This window comes from Rattus norvegicus, chromosome 6, assembly GCF_036323735.1.
Source record: "Rattus norvegicus strain BN/NHsdMcwi chromosome 6, GRCr8, whole genome shotgun sequence".
In the NCBI taxonomy this organism is placed as follows: Eukaryota; Metazoa; Chordata; class Mammalia; order Rodentia; family Muridae; genus Rattus; species Rattus norvegicus.
Window position 1 is genome coordinate 26,360,313 of NC_086024.1, and position 20,232 is coordinate 26,380,544.

Sequence of the window (20,232 nt, forward strand, 5' to 3'; positions counted from 1 at the left end):
TCAGCACTGCCACTGGCTTCACTCCACCTCTGCCCACCAGAATATTTCATTTCTGCTGGCGTCTAGTATCTCTTTACTTAACTGTCTGTTCCAGTTCAGCACTCCATTTGAGCATCTATCTACTTAGTAAGCAGTTTATTGATGGTAATCTGCTGCCTCACCCACCACTCACTCTTCAGGCCTCAGAGTCTGATGGTCACCAGTGGGCTTCAAAGTCAGGGACCTGTTCTTGGCTCTCTATGAATGTCATGGCATCTGGCATCACTCCCTGAGGTTTTAACTTCTATGATCCCTCTCCTTAGCTCTTTCCCCTCTGGCCAATGTGCAGTGCTGAACCTAGTATGTTCCATTCAATTTGCACTTCTGATAGTGTCCTTCCTCTACCTTCCTCCAGTCCCTGGAGATGCCCAGAGTACAGGAGTCTGTCTAATGTTCTCAGCTGGTAAAATGTTCTCTAAGAAACAGTTACTATTGTAATTCCAGCTCACATCAGAGGAACTGCATCTGCGTGCTCCACTCTGCCTCACAATGGCTCTTCACCCAGGCTTCTAGCTCTAAGGGACCATCAGTTTTCTTTGCTTTAACACAGCACCATCACCTCGTACTCAACATCCAAAACCATAATCACCTCTCCTGCAAAAAGGCATGTTCCCTTCTTCCTGAACGTCCTATGGCTAATTTAAGAGGTATCTGGGTCTGGAGATGTTGCCAAGTGGATAATGTATAGTTAGCATGTGCCAGCACCTGGGCTCAATCTCCTATACCACACACACACACACACGCACGCACGCACGCACGCACGCACGCACGCACGCACGCACGCACGCACGCACGGCATCTGGCATCCACACTAGTTCTAAGGCTTCCTTCAATCCCATCGAGCCAAGGGTACTCTCAGAAAATTTTCTTTTGTAGCAAACTTCATCCTATTCCTGCTCATGCTTACAGCTAAAGTCACGGTGCTCACCTATGACATTCATTCTTAGCAACTATCAGCAGTACCAGTCATTTACACAAAACCACAATAGTCCCCTGTCCAGTTAGATAACCCTAAAGCAGGGCCTTAAGTGGGTCACAAACTGGTTCTCCCTTTATTATTTTCCAGCACAAACTCTTTGCTCTCTGCGCATGGGTTGGCACGGCACAATGCATGTCACATCTGCATGTGCTATATGGCAGGCATGAGAGACTGTTTAGTCACGTGACTACATAACATCCTGTCCAAACAACAGCCCCTTCAGAACACAGAGAATACTAAAACAATTTAAAATAGGTGATTTTAAAAAGCGCCATCTATTAACTGATTAGCAACTGTTGACTTTACCATGTTGGGGGATTTAAAGACCACTGTATTTAAAAACCCCAAATCAAAAACGTATCAGGTATGTTGGTTCAGGTATAATTACCAAGTACAATTCCAGGACTCAGGGCGACTGTGACCGCTGGGCCATTTTGGGCTACAAAGTGAGTCAGTATCTCAAATACCACTTATTAGCAACAACACAGAAGCCCCTACCAGGAAAGCATAAAGCAAAACTGCATCTTATTTGTGTAATATGTGTCCTCCAAACAGGTAGCTTTGTTGTCAATGTCTGGTTAGCATACATGAATTTATAGCAGCATTTAGAAATGCTAGACGTGCCCCATGACAGATGGAATTTTATTCAGAATTTTAATACCTTTTATCCAGAATGCATTAATAGATGAAAAAGGTAAGCTATTCCAAGAAATTAGTCTATTAAAACTAATTTTGCTCATTTTCATTTGCTCTACATAAAAAGTAAAATTTTAAAGAATGACAAGAAAGAAAAAATATTCACCTCAAAGCTTCACGTTACATTTGGATATAGCCTTCCTTTCTTCCTAAGATTTATTTTTATGTTTTAGGTTCTGTGTATGTGTATCTGAGTATAGGTTTATCACATGCAGGTGCTGCTGGAAGCCAGAAGAGGGCACTAATCTGAGGGCGCAGGAGCTATAGGCAGTTGTGAGCTTGTCTGTTGTTGTAAAAATATAAAAAATAAAAGTCTTTTGTCCCCCACTAGGTCCGGCACTGCGGCGCCCCAAGATAGCTGCTAGATATCTTAATTCTCAGTCAGCAAAGTGTCTCACCCACTCTGCTCCATCCCATATCACACCGCCAAAGGCCTCTCTCTGAGCCTGGCAGCGATCTCTCTACCTATCTAGTTCCCAAGGCAGGTTTCCATGCCAGAAACACACATCCCAACTCTGTGGTGGCCCAGATCAGCTGTCCCACACTCCATTACACTTAAATCTACACATGAAAGAACACACAATAACCTCTGGCCCAATTGATAAGATATAATTGCCCACCTAAACATACAAAGCCCAATACACATCCATCCCTTAAGAACATTCATAACAACCTGTAAGGGTACAGCGTGGAATCTTAACGTCACCCGCCATATTCTCCTGCCACCACTTCTCTCCCTCTCCCTCTCCCTCCTGTCTCTTCCTCCTTTCCATTCCAGTCTCCTCCTCTTCCTTCAAACTTTTCTCCCGCCCATCCTTCCTTCTTGCCCAATGACAGGCCTCCTTCTATCTTGTACCTGCCTCACCTGTGACATCATCCCACAGTCTGTTAATTCTTACATAATGAAACCAAACACTCCCTGGATGGGCCACCTAAATAGCAAGCATACACTGGAACAGCCAATATGAACTCTGGGACCCAGCCTTTCCTCAAGCTCTCTCCAGCTGCGAAACCAGCTCCCTCTAAACATTCTTGCACTCCTCATCCCTCATTCAACAACTGCCTCCCCTCACATCAGCACTATGCCTCCCCTTCCCCATCCGGCAGGGGAACTACTCTCTCTCCAGTCCTCTTGATTATGAGTCTCAAGTCCTTATTACAGTGACATCGCATGACCTTACAAAAGAGAAGTATCTGCTAACCAAGGACAGGACTTAAGGAGAAAAGAAGCTTTTTAAAAGAGAGAGGAACAGAAAAGGAAAAACATGTGTTGTGCCAGGTTGGAACACTTGACAGGAATAAACATTTTCCTTTCTCCGTGCTACATGAACTGGTTTGGTATCTAAGCAATTCACTTTTACCTTTTGCATAAAAGTCAGGACAAGGGGAAGAATGACTAACAGAAATAAGAACTCAAGCTTTACACAGGTCCATGTGTCAACAAATCCCGCCTTGGAGATTTGGGTAGATTTCTCCCCTGCTTACCTCAGCTTTTAGTACTCAAGTCCCTGAAGCCCAAGATTAAATTTTACTAGTTTCTTGAGTGTCATGGGGTAAAAAAACAGGTGGGTATGAGTGGGTGGTAGTTAGCAATTTCAAAAGCACGAATGTAAGTGGTATGTGTCTTCTGGCTCTCTGAGAAGTGCACCATAAACAGTATGTTAATGTTGCAGCCCATCCCTTGACACAAAGCCAAACAGTGCTGTTTTTACATCAATGCTCTGCAAATGCCTCTCTCCGTTCACCTAGATCTCACATTAAAACTAATCTTTTGGACGACATTTTTTTTTTTTAATTCTAGCCTTTTTCTTGTGGCACTTAAAGAGACAGCACAGGGTAATGACAGCTCTTTCTTCAGAGACCCAATTTGGGTCACAAGTTACTACGTCTACAGTGTTTGAGTTATAGCTTGTAGCAGTTGTACACACTGGAGCTCCAAATGCCTGTGTATTTTGGCATTTCTTTCAGTCTGCCTGAATTGAAGACACATGGCAGGCTGCAAAGTATCCTCACATAATATCTGTCTGTATTGTGACTCTGCTTTGAGCAAACTGTCACTTCTTTGTCTCAGTAATTAGTTCTAAATTGTATAACAAAGCCATCAAGCCTGTCAAGTCTTCCCTCAGTCATTCTTTTGTTCCAGTGTCCCTCCTGCAAAACAGAGCTTGCTACCAGCTTCCTACCCAGGCTATCTAGTGTCCCCCTCCATAGCTGTGGGCACAAAACGATGGTCCTGAGTCCTCTGTCACACCTCATTCCTGCACTGAAGGCGAAGCATGGCATAAATCAACTTTAGTGGTTCCTAACAACTGAACAAAAATGTCAGAGTAGCCTCACATGTACGATATTTGATAGCCTGGGTGCGATCTAGCACTCCCATTGTAAAGGCCCTATTTTCTCTGCTCTGAAAGACCAGCCTGTTTACCAGCACCTCCATCCCTTCAGCACACAGCTCAGCTTTTGTTCCCAAAGCTCTGCAGTCTAACTAACCCACCCTACCCTATCAATACGACTTGTCTCTCAAAGCTGAGTCCATTCCATTCTCCTGTCTGTGAGAGGAGGAAAGACTGATCTAACCACAGAGTTACTGACGTAACAAACCAGAAAAGCTACTACAGACAGCTGTGCTGTGTGCTGGGATATTTCACCGTGGGATTTTGTTCCCCAACATCTCTGGTATCTCTTCTTGCACAAGCCAATAGCAGATGCCCTCACTTCCCCACTATGAAAGTCAAAATTACGTCCAGAAGTTGTATAATCACATGAAGTAAGAATCACTGAGTTGGTACAGCTGCCAATGAAAACCACTCCAAACTAGACGTAAAGCATCTCTGCTGCCCATGACCTTCAGCAGACACTGTATGTGAACGTCTCCCTCTTCCCCAGCCTGCTACTTGTCACCAGCTTTGGAGGATACCATATGTTATTCTCATTACAACACACACACACACACACACACACTCTCTCTCTCTCTCTCTCTCTCTCTCTCTCTCTCTCTCCTACTTTAAATTTTGTTTGAAGAATACTCTAATGAAACTTGACTCTTTGAAAGCATCACATCTTCCTCAGTGTAAGGACTACCAGGTCTACCTTTCTCTCCACCCATTTCCACATCATTTCAGCACTATCCATAGCAGTTAGGATGTGGAGCAATCCACACCTCCACCCGATGAGCAGGCAGTCAGAATGGGGCTCAGTGGGATACTATCCAGCCTTGTAAGGAAAAGGTTCGCACAGGTACCGTAGCATGGATGAGTCCCAAGGACACTACACTAAGTGAAATGAAGTAGTCATCAAAGAAGAATACGGAGGGCTGGAAAGATGGCTCAGAGGTTAAGAGCACTGGCTGGTCCAGGGGATGACCAGGATTAGGTTCCCAGTACCTACAGGGTATCTCACAAATGTGATTCCAGTTCCATAGGATCCACTGTCCTCTCCTGGCCTCTGCGGGCACTACACACATGGTGTGTATACTTACACACATGCAAGCCAAGTACTCATACATGTAAGGAAATAGAATAATACTGTATGGTCTGCATTTATGAAGTAAGTAGACGTGGAAAACAGTGGCTGCCAGAGGTTTAGAGAGGGGAAATGAGGACTCGCCTAACAGATTTAGTTTGAGTTTCACAGGTGCCCAACAGTGTGAAGCTACCTCCTATTACTCAACTGCATGCTCAGAAACGATAAATTACAAGTTACATACGTATTCCTTAACCTCAACTACGGACAAAACCTGTTGGCTCCACATCCAATCATCTGAACTTCAATGCCAGCAGTATCCCCAAAGAGCTGCCTGGCTTCCGGTAGCCATGAAAATATCAGTAGCAAACTTTAATTCAGGGGGACCCAACCAGCAGCCTATGAGCTGTATGGGCTCCAGGACAGCTAGGAAGGTGGCACAATACAAAGATGAAATGCTTACTTAAAACACTGTGATTTGGGAGTTGGGGATTTGGCTCAGTGGGAGAGTGCTTGCCTAGCAAGAGCAAGGCCCTGGGTTCGGTCCCCAGCTCTGGAAAAAAAGAAAAAGAAAAAGAAAAAAAAAAACAAAACACTGTAATTTGGGGTTGGGGATTTAGCTCAGTGGTAGAGCGCTTGCCTAGGAAGTGCAAGGCCCTGGGTTCAGTCCCCAGCTCCGAAAAAAAAAGAACCAAAAAAAAAAAAAAAACCACTGTGATTTTTGTTAATGTGTTTGGATTACCCAGTTCTTGAGTGTGAACTTTGTGGCTCACCAACTTGCACTGCAGCAGGACATGAAGCAAGTGTAACCACGCCCTTCCTCATTGGGTAGATGGCGATACTCACGCCACACATACGGCTCCACTTGCCATCGGTACCAATGACCGATGATGCCACTGAGGAGATGGCTTCTTTAGTGCCATTTAAAGGCACAGCTAAAGAAATGTATACAAAACAGTAAAAAGAATTATGTTACAGTGATTTTCTTTGTCCACTCTCAGTGTGTATGGTGAGGCTGCTCTGGTGTAGATATGCATTCAAATGCTAAATTCTGTGCCTCAAGATCTGGTTGCCCCAAGACAAGCAATTTCTCACATATATCAGCTTTTGTTGTGCAAACCTTGCTCCCCAACTCAATTGGTCAATAAAAGGCTAAAGTCTGTGGTTGGGCAGTAGAAAGAGGAAGGCAGGATTGCCCGGGAAGAAGAAAGAAACTCTAGAAAAAAATGAGGAGAGAGACATGACTATGGGTCTGGAAGGTATAGCTAGTCACGTGGCTGGAAGGGGTAGACGGGTCAGGTTAACTCAGATGAGCTGGTTGAGTCTGCCCAGCTAAGGCCTAAGCTTTGAAATATTAAAAGGTCTCCTTGGGGAACTAGCTGGTTAAGGAATAACTGCAGCCATATTAATTTCCAGCATTAATTGTTAACTACAGAAAATTTAAATCACATTACAGTATCTTGGGGTGCTGTGGAGACGGTAGGTAAAAACCAAGGTTTCATAAAATCAAAGGAAGATGACACAATCACTGCTCAAAACTCAAGTTCAGTGATGTCACACTGCACAGTGCATCAAGAAAACATATAGTCAAAAATATTAAAAATGGGAAGAGAAAGTGGGGAAGAGCCTCCAACACATCAGCACTGGGGAAAATTTCCTGAACAGAACACCAATGGCTTATGCTGTAAGATCAGGAATTGACAAATGGAACCTCATAAAACTGCAAAGCTGTAAGGCAAAGGACACTGTCACTAGGACAAAACAGCAACCAACAGATTGGGAAAAGATCTTTACCAATCCTACATCTGATAGAGGGCTAATATCCAATATATACAAAGAACTCAAGAAATTAGACTCCAGAGAATCAAGTAACCCTATTAAAAAATGGGGTACAGAGCTAAACAAAGAATTCTCAACCGAGGAATATCCATATCAAATGGCTGAGAATCACCTAAAGAAATGTTCAACATCTTTAGTCATAAGGGAAATGCAAATCAAAACAACCCTGAGATTGCACCTCACACCAGTGAGAATGGCTAAGATCAAAAACAGCAGATGCTGGTGAGGATGTGGAGAAAGAGGAACGAACACTCCTCCATTGCTGGTGGGATTGAAAGCTGGAATAGTCACTCTGGAAATCAGTCTGAAGGTTCCTCAGAAAATTGCAAATAGTTCTTTCTACCTGAGGATCCAGCTATACCTCTCCTGGGCATATACCCAAAAGATGCTCCAACATATAACAAAGACACGTGCTCCACTATGTTCATAGCAGCCTTATTTATAATAGCCAGAAGCTGGAAAGAACCCAGATGCCCTTCAACCGAGGAATGGATACAGAAAATGTGGTACATCTACACAATGGAGTACTTACTATTCAGCTACTAAAAACAATGAGTTCATGAAATTCATAGGCAAATGGGTGGAACTAGAAAATATCATCCTGAGTGAGGTAACCCAGTCACAAAAGAACACACATGATATGTACTCACTGATGAGTGGGTATTAGCCCAATAGCTCGGAATACCCAAGATACAATCCACAGACCACATGAACCTCAAAGAAGGAAGACCAAAGTGTGGATACTTTAGTCCTTCTTAGAAGGGAGAATAAAATACTCACAGGAGGAAATATGGAGACAAAGTGTGGAGCAGAGACTGAAGGAAAGGCCATCCAGAGACCCCCACACCTGGGGATCCATCCCACATCACCAAACACAGACACTATTGGGGATGCCCAGAATTACATGTTGACAGGAGTATGATATAGCTGTCTCCTAAGAGGCTCTGCCAGAGCCTGACAAATAAAGAGGCGGATGCTTGCAGCCAACCATTAGAATGAGAATAGGGTCCCCAACGGAGAAGTTAGTGAAAGGACTGAAGGAGCAGAAGAGGTTTGCAACCCCATAGAAAGAACTACAATATCAACCAACCAGACACCCCAGAGCTCCCAGGGACTAAACCACGAACCAAAGAGTAGACATGGAGCAATCCATGGCTCCATCAGCATATGTATCAGAGGATGGCCTTGTCGGGCATCAGTGGGTAGGGAGGTCTTCAGTCCTGTGAAGGCTCAATGCCCCAGTATAGGGGAATGCCAGGGCAGGGAGGCAGGAGAGAGTAGGTGGAGGAGCACCCTCATGGAGGCAGGGCATAGGGTATGGGATGGGGGTTTTCAAAGGGGAAACTGGGAAAGAGGATAACAGTTGAAATGTAAATAAAGAAAATATCTAGTAAAAAATATTAAAAATGGGGACATCACACAAATTGTCAAGATTGAATTTCATAAGGGGCTAGATATTAAATCATCATCATTTACAGGAATTCCTAAAAACTGTTCAGGCTCTTTGTTAAGAAGGAGGAGAATAGAGGAAGGGAGGGAGAGGAGAGGAGGAAGGGGAGGGAGGAGAGGGATGGAAAGGAGTCTAGGCTATCTAACTCCAGTGACATCACTACTTTTCAGGAGTAAGAAGGTGAAGCCAAGGGCCACCGTCAGTAAGACTTTATGATTTTCAACACTCCGTCATGTTGCTTGTAGTTATCACACAGCAGTTGTGCCAAGACTTGAAGACAAAATCTGGCTTATAGATTTAGCATTTTTAATGGATTTAACCACTCACTTAAAAGAGTTACACATATTTCTTTGAGGTAAAAACCAATGTGTAAGCTGCAATTATGGCAAACTTAGACTAAGGCAAACAATTTTTATGCATCTTGACACTGGCTAAGTATTGTCCTATGAACAAAATATGTAGGTTTGCTTCTCAATGTGACAGAGTTTAGAAACAGATTCCAGGATTTCCATGAAGACAGTGCTTTGGTATACTCATGACTCCCCTTCAACTGACATACATCTATGCTACCTGCCAACTTACAAGTGGATGCATAAAGCTGCAATCTAACATTTAATTTAAAGCAAACTGTGATCACTTGTCTTTCCCAGACTTTTCCTGGGTCCCATCTTCACAGATAAACGTCCTGCACTACTCATGCCTTTGCTTCCTGCTAACACCTAGATTTGTGAGCAACTGATTTACATTTTTTTACATGTATTTATTTCATGTGTATGAGTCTTTGCCTACATGTATGTATGTTTACCATGTGTGCCTGGAGCCTGAGGAGATCAGAAGAAGGTGCCAGAACCCTTGGAACTGGAGTTACAGATGCTTGCTAGGAACCAAATTCCAGTCCCTGGCAAGAGTAAAGTGCTCCTAACCACTGAGCCAACTCTCCAGCCCATATGAGCAACTATTTTCAATGAAGCTCACAGTAAAATCAGAACGGAGCTATCTGATGAGCGCTTTGAGAGCTCACTGAGAATTGCAGTGGCTTTTATTAAACTAGATACTCATGCATCCAGTTTTCAAATGCAATGTCAGGTAAAAAAGTCTTATGTTACTTTTACAACTATATATTTAAAAACGATGAGTTTTGTTACTGGATAGGTTCATTTTCTTTATTATTGATCATAAACTCAGGATCTGCTCAACAATCTTAAAAGACCTCTGAAGGTTGGCCACATGATCAGGATTACTATGTGAAGATCTTTTGCTTCTCTGAGTAGCAAATATCAAAGACTATACAGACATTTTCTCATAAGCTTTCATTACCGCTTTTGGATTTAATGTGTGTCTAGGACAGTTCTTCACCATCTACTGTGACCCTGAGGAACCAAAGTGTTCGACACTAAGCAAACTGACTTTTTTCAGTGTAAAAGACACTTTGCGAGTCTACTATTTGCACGTACCCTTCCTCTTTGCACCATTCTTTGTAACAGGCAAAGGGTGGAGGCAACCCAAGTTTCTACCAGATGAATTATGTGCATGTGCAGGAGCCATGACTGGTGAATTGAAAAAGAAATTATAAAGTCTGACAGAGAAAGAAAAGACGTCTCAAAATCATTTTACCAACTGAGTATCATTATGTACCAAGAAAGGTAATCTCCCCTTACAGTAGGTCCTCTCCTATAGACCTGTCATGGCTTTAGGGATCTAGATACCTTTTGCAGTAATTTTTCAAATTTTCTGAGGTTGTTTAAATGGAGCTGGAGGATGGCTCCATCAGAACAGAGCCCGAGCACAGCGGCCTGATTCCGACACCCAGTATATACAAAAGCCCAAGTGTTAGCATGCCTTTTCACTGCCAACACTGGGGACCAGACAGCAGGACCCTGAGGCTCACTGCAGTCAACACAGCCTACTAGTGAGCTCTGGATCAATGACATTGAGAGATCATCCCAGAAACCAAGGTGGACAGCTCCTGAGGGCTGGCACCTGTTGTCCTCTGCCCTACACGTGCACCTGCATACATACATACATACATACATACATACATACATACATACATACATACATACATACAGAAAAAGTATTTTAAATGTTTGTGTGTATAAAAGTCTAAAATCAATGACCCATCCTACATGTTACTGTATTTATGAAAAGAAGACCCCAAGCCAAGAACCGAAGGCTTTATGAGGCCTTACCTGCATGGGATTAATCTTCACTGAGCGTTCAAAGCACTCCACACACTCCCGAAACTCCTTGTTCCGAAGATGGAGGAGAGCTTTGGACCGCTGGGCACGGGCACTGCGGTGTCGGGACAGCTCCCAGGCCTTGTCATAGCAGGAGTGATCTTGCAGGACATCTCCAAGCAAGCAATATAAACTTGGTGTTTCCTTCTTCTCCAGTTCTTGCCTAAGAATTTCTTCTGCCTGTGAACAGCAACAAAAATAGCAAAATCACTTAATGGTGACTAGCTGCTATTTTTAGGATGTGTACTTTTATTTCAGAGTCTGTGTATTTTCCAATGACTTGCTCATTTCATAACTCAAGAGCACAGGCTGCTGAGAAAGGCCCACGGGAAGACAGTTATGGCCCAAGTGAAAAGGAAGCAGGAGAGGCAGGAACTATTCAAAGGGCCCAGGGAGCCTGAAGGCCACCCACTCCACCACTCCACAGCATTTCCTGCTTCGCTTGCCCACTGCTGCTGTAAGAGAAGTGTCTTTACCTCACCTTGCCCCATGGCATGAAGATGGTTTTGTTTGTTTTTATGTGTTCTCTATTTAAGTTGTTAAAATTTTATTTAAAAGAGATATAATTTAAAAGCCACTGCTAAAAACCTACTGTTTAACTAGGCCACCTCTCACCTGCAGATGAAACTCCACTGAGAAGAAGAGCCATCTCTCCTCCTCCTCTGGGCAGCTGCTAAGCCCTGGTAAGTCTGCTGAAGTCACCATTAGTGTCAATAACAACTTCCTTGAATTCATTGAAAATAAGCTGAGGTGGGGGAGGGGAGTAATCTACCAAACTGGACTCTCTTGCTGCCATCTGGAACACTCCACAGATACCTTGGGACAAGTGAACAACAGTCACACTCATGTTCTGCCTCTGTTAAGTATGGCCTCAGTCAGGACTTTTTGCTTTCATAAGGCTTGGTGATCACTGTAAGCATTCCCCAGCTAGCCTCACATGGGGTCTGTGACTAGGGCAAAACAAAAGCCTTCACTTGCATGTGAGGTGTGCTGTGTGGTCCATACAAGTAGGCTGTGCACCCTCATTTAATGAGTGAGCTAAGAGACTCTCTGTGTTGCCTGCTACACATATCCACAAACACACATGCACATGCACACGCACTCCCTCCAAAGGACTCTCTTTAGTGGTCCCTTCTGTCTTGCCTGCCTCTAGGACTGTGGGCAGGGCTGTTAACAAGAAGAAGAAAGTGCTGTGACAGGAGTGGTAGAGGACCAGGGTAGCGGCATCTGGGCAGTGAGCAGGCTGAGCTACAAAAGCAGCATCGCAGTAACAGAGACAATGGAAGTAGAAAGGACAGAGAAGGAGGTAGAAGCCAGGTTAGAAAGAGGCAGAAGAGAAAGAGCAGGCACTAGTCTCTGGACAGGCTCAGGAAGTTGTCCATCCTTTAGAACCAAGGATCTCAGAGTCCTAACTGTAAGTTCAAAAGGCCTGGGGCTGGAACTTATCAAAGGCTAAGGACTCCTGGCTCTCTGGTCTATACTGAGTTGCAGAGCCAGGGGGCCTGAATCCCAAGGCTTTAGCTGGATCTGACTTCTCCTTGTTTACCCATGATTCCCATCCAGGAGGGGCAGCCTGCTTGGTAACACCAACACCAGGCATATGTGGTTCCAGTCAGTCAACTTAAAGGCCAACTTAAAGATCTCCGTCAATACAAGGCTTATGTGTAAGCATCATTCCTTGATGCCCATAATACAAGGCTGCCCGATTATGCGACTCTGTGCTTATTACTACTAGGAACCCTCAACTCAGCTCGCCCACGTCTGCGTCCTGTCTCTGATACATCAGCAATCTGAAGGCTGTATATTAGATTTAGTTTAAGTTAAGATGTATCTATAAGGTGTCTACGTTTTGTGACCTCTTTCAAATAAGGGATGCACATCTCAAGTGTCTTTTGGGTGCTGGCACTTTTGCATTTGTGACACAGTAATACAGACTGCCAGGTGTACTCTGGACATGGAATCAAAATTATGAAACAATTCCCAAGGGAAAAGAATCGTAAGTCCACGAAAGCCAAAACAAGTACAGTTTTATAATTCAATGTTTTGGAACACACGTTCCCTCTAAATATAAATATAGCGGCTTTTAATGTATGAGCAAAACTCTGTGACCCATAAAGACAGACATTTAACCAAAATGTCCTATGACAGCGCCACACCAGGAAGTTTACAGTGTGGTTCAAAGCATCTCTTGACAGGAAGACAGTTAAACTTTGTACCACACCATTCCACAAATTCCAAAGCTGACTCACTTAAAATTCCTTTCTGTTCTATCCTGTTACAGAGGATTCTGTGGTCTGCAATACACGCCAGCCGCCACTCAGTACAGATGTGACTACATGCACCGTCTCCTGGAAACCTGGGGCTGAACCTTTCTGTTGAGTTGGAAGATGCCACGATTGTGAGGGGAACAAACACTGACAAGTCCATGACACACAATTCTGGAATTGCCTTCCTGGTGCCTTAGACGAAAGCACGTACAAGCTCAGGGCTCTGTATGCTGAGTGACAGGGCACCATGAAGGAACACAGGGAGAGACATGCTAGCTGCTTCCAGACCCACTCAGACAGCTGAAGGAAGGGAAGGGAAGGAAACGGCCCTTGGTGTTTTCAGTCCTCAAGGTGGAGAACCAGGGGATTTCTGATGATCTCAGAGGGCTTGCTGTCCTTGTGGCTGTCCGCCAGTGCCTCCTACCAGCTCAGGACCGCTGAAGCACAGCTAGGGCAGACTGAAGCATTACCTCCGTGTAACGTTGGAGCGAGTAAAATATGTTTCACTATTCTCAATGGACTTTTAGCTACACATTGTTTTTGTCTTTTTATTCTTTAGCAAATGCTGTGGGTGGGTTTGGGACTATGGCAAAAATAACACTGAGTGACTTTCAAAGCTGGGGGCTTTTCCTGGACACTGGGTTGGAGCCCTGTGCTGCCTTGTAAGCAGTCCTGTTGTCCCTCAGCTGATTCATGAGGAGAAGCAGCCTAGAGAAGCCTTGAGATGAGGTCAAGAATCCCTGCTGGCCTCATGCTATCCTAAGTGTGGAGGACTTGTGTTGGTAGGAGTGTCCTAAGCCCCATGAAGTCCCTATTTCACCGTCACCTAATTGTAACTTCTGAGAAAACCCAAAGCCCAATTCAGCCCTCCCCAGATTCCTGTTGCAGAGACACAGGAGAAACAAACAACACACAGGGAGTTGCGGGGTTTAAGGCGCTATGCTTCGGGCACAGGGTATGTAGGAGAGTGAGCCACCAACTAGTTGCTCCATTGTGGCCAGAGAGCAGAAGAGGCCAATGGTCACAAAAGACCAGACTCAAGAACTTTTGGATTAGTCAAAGAACAGAACTCCCAACTTCTTCTGGCCCCACAGCAGCAGACACAGCAGACCTCTCCATCCAGGATCAACATCACCTCACCATAAGACTCATGCCTGCACCATGCGTCCTATCGGTCACGGCCTCTAGACACATAAATTTACACATAGAAGGCACTGAAAGATTTTAATTTATAGAGAGAAAATCTTGGGATCAAAAAGATTCTAGAGGTGTTAAACCAGAGACAAATGTGATCATAATTGAAATCAGGCTGAACTGCGATCCCCTAGAAGAGTTTGGATTCACAATGCTAACTCAAACAGCTGGGGACAGTTCTAAATAATGTGCTCAAGTATATGACGAAACTTGGACTCCAATGTGGCCAAAAAACTAAGCAGAGATACCAGAAATTCCTCACTTAATGTGGAGGAAGGAATCCAACACTCAGGATGGAGGGACTTGTTAATTTAGCACTTGGAACCTGCTCGCCCACTCCAACTTTGTCACCCAGAGAACCTAGGGGTTGTTCCCTCCATCCTGGCTTTGAGAAACACAGTTTGCATGGGAGAAGAAGCATATTTGAAAAGGGGTTGTTATAAATATGCCATGTAATAGGGGAGCACTTCTGCCATCATGAGCTTCCGGATTTCAATGAAGAGGATGACACCCAAGGTGGCAGACACCTGCCACTGCACTGTGAGACAAATGGGCATGATGATTTGCTCACACGCAGCTGGTCAAAGTCATGCTAGAGCACTTGGGACCAGCATGGGTTATAAAGTGGTAGCTGACTGATCACAACCCACGCAGGCAGGCAGCCAATCAAGGTCAATCTTGGTCTAAAGAGTGTAAATGTCTGAGTCTCTATTCTAAGATGCCATCTCTCACCCAGTTCCTATCCCTGAATATCTTCAAAGATCAGTCTCTTAAACACAATTAAGAGGACAAATACCACTTTGAAAGGACCGTATGACAATGTGCCAAGTGCATAGCAAAATTCTTTTTTTCTATTCAGCTTTAAAAAAGTAAACGTAGCCATTTACTAGGTGCTTGTGTCCTGGAGAAAAGGCTTCTTTCAGAGTTAATTTCTGGTTAATGCTAATGCTTTGGAACCTAGTCCATTCCAGAGTAGCCTTACAGATCTCTGAAGTCAACAATGATAATTTCCCTAGCGCCTGAACACAGCACAGTAGATATAACAAGTAAGCAGCAGTACAGAGAGCCAAGCAGTGGTCCCCAGCCTCACCTTTCCAGCACTGCGTGTCTACATAAGCCACAGGAAGGTCCACCTAAACCTCAAAGGCAGCAAATGTGTAGGTTCTAGTTAGCCCACCCATTTACACTGACAATACGCATGGGTCCTGGAAAGCACCAAGAATTCTTATAAATGACATAGCGGTGGAACCAAGTATAGCTACTGTCCAGGACATGACCTTTTTTCTGAAGCCCTGGCCCTTGAGAAATGGGTATGGATAAAGAAAAATGTTCCTCTCTATCCAAGAGCTACACACTGTCAGATCAGAGCACAGTGAAAGCATGTGTGTCTTATCTTGCCTGAGAACATTAAGAACTTTATGCTTTGGTTATCTTATCAGCCCATCAGACCTCATCAGTCAATGGCCTCGCTGATACTCTACTGGTAGAATTCAAGAAACCAAGATAAGAAATTGTTTCAATGTCAACCAAAAACCAACTGAAAATTATCTGCTTTATACCATAGCTTATTATGAGAAAACAGTCAGTTTATAAAAATTATCTTCATAATTTACCACCAAACAATTCATTTCTTAACTAAAGTGGTTATGGCTTTAATCTAAAATGTTACAGGTTACACAGAAGCTTCTTTTCAACCCTTGGTCACAGCTATCAGCACTATTTCAGAACCTTTAGCAAATGGGGCCTTTGCAGAGGATACCCAGCTCAATTTGAGCTTCATTCTGTGTCCAGATGAGGTACTTCTGTGTCTGCCACACGCCCACACTACCCAAGTTCCTCTATGCACAGTTAGAATCCCTCTGAAGCTAACTGAAAGGAAATCCTCCCCACCTCGAGTTGCTTCTGTTGGGTACTGATCACAATGCCCAGCATAGTCTTATATACTCTAAACTCTGCTATAGAAATAATGTTTTAAGCTCTTCTATATCAGAATTCTTCTTTAACTGTGTACATAATCTACAAAGAATTTGCTGGTAGTTAGCTGTCTTCCAGATAGCCAAGTTCCCAAGTCCAAGGGAAGCCCTTGCCTTACACTGTGTCATGTCAGTGTGCTTGCCCTAGGAATGAGGCTTCCTGAAATCCCCTGTGCTTCTGCTTCCGTGGCAGCACTGGCCAGAGGGAACTGCAAGGCAGAATGAACCAACAGTCTTTGCATGCCAACACGGTCATGGGCAAACACAGTGCCAAGCAAGACCCAGAGCAGCTTGGGGAGCCCGGCTGGCTCTTGGCTTGTGTGTGCGGCTGATCTTCCCAGCTGTGAGCCAACCCTGCTGATCAAAGCAACTCCATCCCTCTGTGAAAATCTTGCACTGAACTCACAGGGCGGCTAGCTACAAAGTTCCCAGAGATTTCCACGAACCTGCTTAAACTTCCCTTCACAGTCTCATCTCTATGGCAGAACCTTCACAGATTCCCCTTCAGGGTCTGACCTCCCCACCTATAGCAGCCTGCTGGAGACCTCTTCCCCATTCCTTGGCCTCTGCTTCACAACTTAACTTGCCCTTTTATACAAGCCCTAACTCCAGGAGAGCCCTTATTCTCAAAAGGATTCAGAGCATCTACTTCTTCCATAAACAAAGCAAGCCTGGGTACAACCTTGTCCACATTTTACCTTTTACATCAATGTCACCCTTACCTTTTGTATATTCCCATTACATGGTGACTCATAGGTTCATTTTCAGTCGTTACCTCAGTCCCTATCATAATTCTGAGAAGTAGGTATTAACTATGTGAGACAAAGTTAGACTTAGACTTTTCAACCAAGTGGTCAGTCTCCAACCAGAAGCCACAGAGCTGAAAAGCAAAGCCTTTTTCCAGGCTTAACACTATTCCACAGGTTGATGAATGAATGGGTGGGGGTTGAGGTGGGGGTGGACAGGTGGCAAGATGTATCAAAATCCACCATAAAAGCACACAGAAGGAGAGCCAGCTTTTTTAGCACTCCCAAAGTTACCAAGAGCATGCAGTAATGCAAGGCACATTAGCTCAAAAGAAGTGGCCAGACCTTAAGGAGGGCGGCTGGCTTCACGGCACAGTAACTCGGCCATGCCTACTCCCTCTCCTCTAACTCTGTGTGTCTTTTAAGAGCTACAGCCTCAGTGAGAGCTGGTCTGGCAGCCACCAGAAGAGCTCCCTGGATTTGGTTCCTTAAGGCTCTGTTCTCAAAAATGTGCTATGCGCCCATCTGCTGAAGGCTTGGAGAGCCCACCCACACCTCATCCCCTGTGAGCTTGTCAGGGAGACCCCTCCGAAGCAATCAGAGACAAATGCTAAGTTCACAGCGGCATGAGTCTGTGACTGAGAGGGACAACAAAAGTGAAGAAAGGGGTGTCATTAAGTCATTAAAAGTAAAATCCACTAATGCATTACATCGTAACCACTAAAAAAAAAGTCACTAAAAATGATTGACATAAGCCTATATTATCAGTGATTAAGTGTAAAGGAACTAAATATTTTAATCGATTCAAAGACAGGGACAGACAGAATGAAAAGGTTGTCCAACTAAGATGCTGTCTTCAGGAAACACACTTTAGATGTGAGCACTCGAGTAGGGTGAGCACAAGAATACGGTGAAAGTGAAAGTGTCAGGGGCGGGGTGAGCAGTAACCGAGAGAGCTGGGGTCGCTGTAGGGTCAGAGCTCCAGAAAAAACTGTTAATGGGGGGGGGGGGTCACATTTATGCCAGAATGTTCACTCATCAAGAAGAGGCAATGGTTATAAACGCGTGCATCTACAACACATGTCCAAAGAGGAAGAGCAGAACTGACAGTGCCGGCAAGAGATGGGCACTGTACGCAATGCTCCGTGGAGCCATCACGCTAGCTTGCAGGGATGGGCAGAAGACTAAACGGCCCTCAGAAAGGGAGGACATGAGCAATCCCACAGATGTGCTGACTGAGAATACACCTAAGGACACTGCAGCCAAGCAGCGCAGAGCATGGGTTCTCCTCAGGGATGCACAGACATGCTCCAGGATGTACTGAATGGCGGCTCATGATACCAGCCCAATAAACCTGAAAGGACCACAGCCGTGCAGTGAATGGACTAAGGGCATCGTGAACAGGAAAAAGTTAAGCATGCACTCCTGAGCAGCCAGGAGTCAAAGAGGAAATCACCACAAAACTAAAAGCATGTTAAGATGAAGCAAAGCAGAGACGTTCCAGAAATTATAGGACAGAGCAGAAGTATGTGCAGAGGAACATTTATGGCTCTAGATGCCTATGTGGAAAAAGAGAAAATATTAATCAGGAACCTCCACTTCCCCGCAAGAATCAAAACGAGGAGCAGGCTGAACCCAAAGATGCAGAAAGAAACAAACATCAAAGATAAAGACACAGCAGAGAGAACACCGAACCGGAAGGTCCAAGACTGAAGTCACTGAAGTGAGACTCGGGGAGCTAGGGCGACGGTTCAGCGGGTGAGGAACTTGACATACAAACGTGTCGGCCAGAGTTTGGACCCCCAGAACACAAGTAAGACAGGCCAGGCCGCTGCAATCCCGGCTCTCAGAGGTGGACCCAGGATCTCTGGAGCAAGCTGGCTATCACAGCTAAACATCAGGACCCACGGCTCCCAGTTCAACACACCAGACAGCTTCAGAAGACAGGGTGAGAAGAAACTGAGTAAGACATAGGCCTCCAAACACAAACCCACACCTGTACACACACACACACACACACACACACACACACACACACGCACACACACACACGCACACACACACGCACATACACGCACACACACACACGCGCACACACATGCACATACACGCACACACACACGCACACACACACAGACACACGCACATACACGCACACACACGCACATACACGCACACACACACGCGCACACACACACGCGCGCACACACACACACACACACGCACACGCACACACACTTTTTCAAAAAAGGTTTAAAAAAGAGAAGAATGAGGAAATACTCATTACTCTTAAAGAAATAAAAGCAAGTAAGAGACCGTACATTAGACATCCCACATTAAAGTAGGATCCAAAGCTCAGCACATCAAATCATACCCTAACATATCTATTTGATTAAAAACATGACCAAATAAATTCTATTTCTGACTAGACTCATCGCATTTTAGACTTGAAGATTTGCTGGAGTCCAAGACTCAGAGTTTCTAACCTTTGCAAAGAAGACAAATTAACGAACACAGCGAAGTTAGTGAGCAGAAACCAGGAAAATGTCCACACTGAGAAATGCTGAGGGGTAAAGGGCTTCACCTGGGTATCTTACTTCAGCCTCTAACTCCCAACCCCATAACTCTTTAGGAACCAGGAACAGAGTGGGTGGCGTGTAACTTGCCCCTGGCAAACTCTATCAGCTGTGGGTGCGTTATCATCTGGAAGATGGGTGTGGAGGGTCAGAGGGACGCAGCTACCTGGAGAAGGGGGGTACAGCAGAGCAGTGGCCCTGCCTGGTCCAGACTGACCTCTCCCCACTGTGCATTTTTATGTTAGATAAGTTAATTCTTTCTCCTTGAGATCTTACACCTCCTCCTCCTGCCAGCAGACTTCTCTCTCCAGGGCAGTGCTCGAGGCAACAGATTTCCTTGCTTCAATTCGTCACACTGCATTCCTTGGCCTTTTCATTTTCTCCAACATGTCCCAGTTTTATCCTTCCTCTTCCACTTATCCACTAAATTTGTACAATTTATTACTTTACAGAAGATGTACCCAGCTTACAAGAATACACCATTGGGATACCATGTGCAGCCCTGCAACAGCAGTTTGCAGGACCAGGGTCTTCAGAGTGCAGAAACTTTGTAGCTGGCTGCATGCGGCTCTTCCCTGTGGGAAAATGCAATATGGGGGTAGAGGGTGAAACAGGGTCTCACTCTGCTTTCCAGGCCTGTCTCAAACTCACAGCTGGCCTCCTCCTGCCTCAGCCTGTGGAATCTTGGAATGACCACAGCTCAGACACACAACTTTATAAAGACACAGGGAAGCTTGTCACTAAGTGTCTATTACATATCATTGTACTCCCACA

At 44.8% G+C, this 20,232-nt stretch overlaps 1 protein-coding gene and 1 long non-coding RNA gene across 3 annotated transcripts in view; one reads left to right on the forward strand and one right to left on the reverse strand.

The window, feature by feature from the left end:
• The window catches only part of Ttc27 (tetratricopeptide repeat domain 27), a 143,350-nt gene that overhangs the window by 49,617 nt on the left and 73,501 nt on the right, over positions 1-20,232 (reverse strand). For both annotated transcript variants that reach the window (XM_006239754.5, NM_001106706.1), the window contains exon 13: positions 10,655-10,882. In XM_006239754.5, the coding sequence (XP_006239816.1) occupies positions 10,655-10,882 (228 nt within the window). The remainder of the gene's footprint in view (positions 1-10,654; positions 10,883-20,232) is intronic.
• LOC108351178 (uncharacterized) lies at positions 10,982-14,050 on the forward strand. Its single transcript, XR_005505714.2, has 3 exons — positions 10,982-11,159; positions 11,324-11,385; positions 12,984-14,050. It is a non-coding gene; the product is annotated as an uncharacterized LOC108351178 (long non-coding RNA).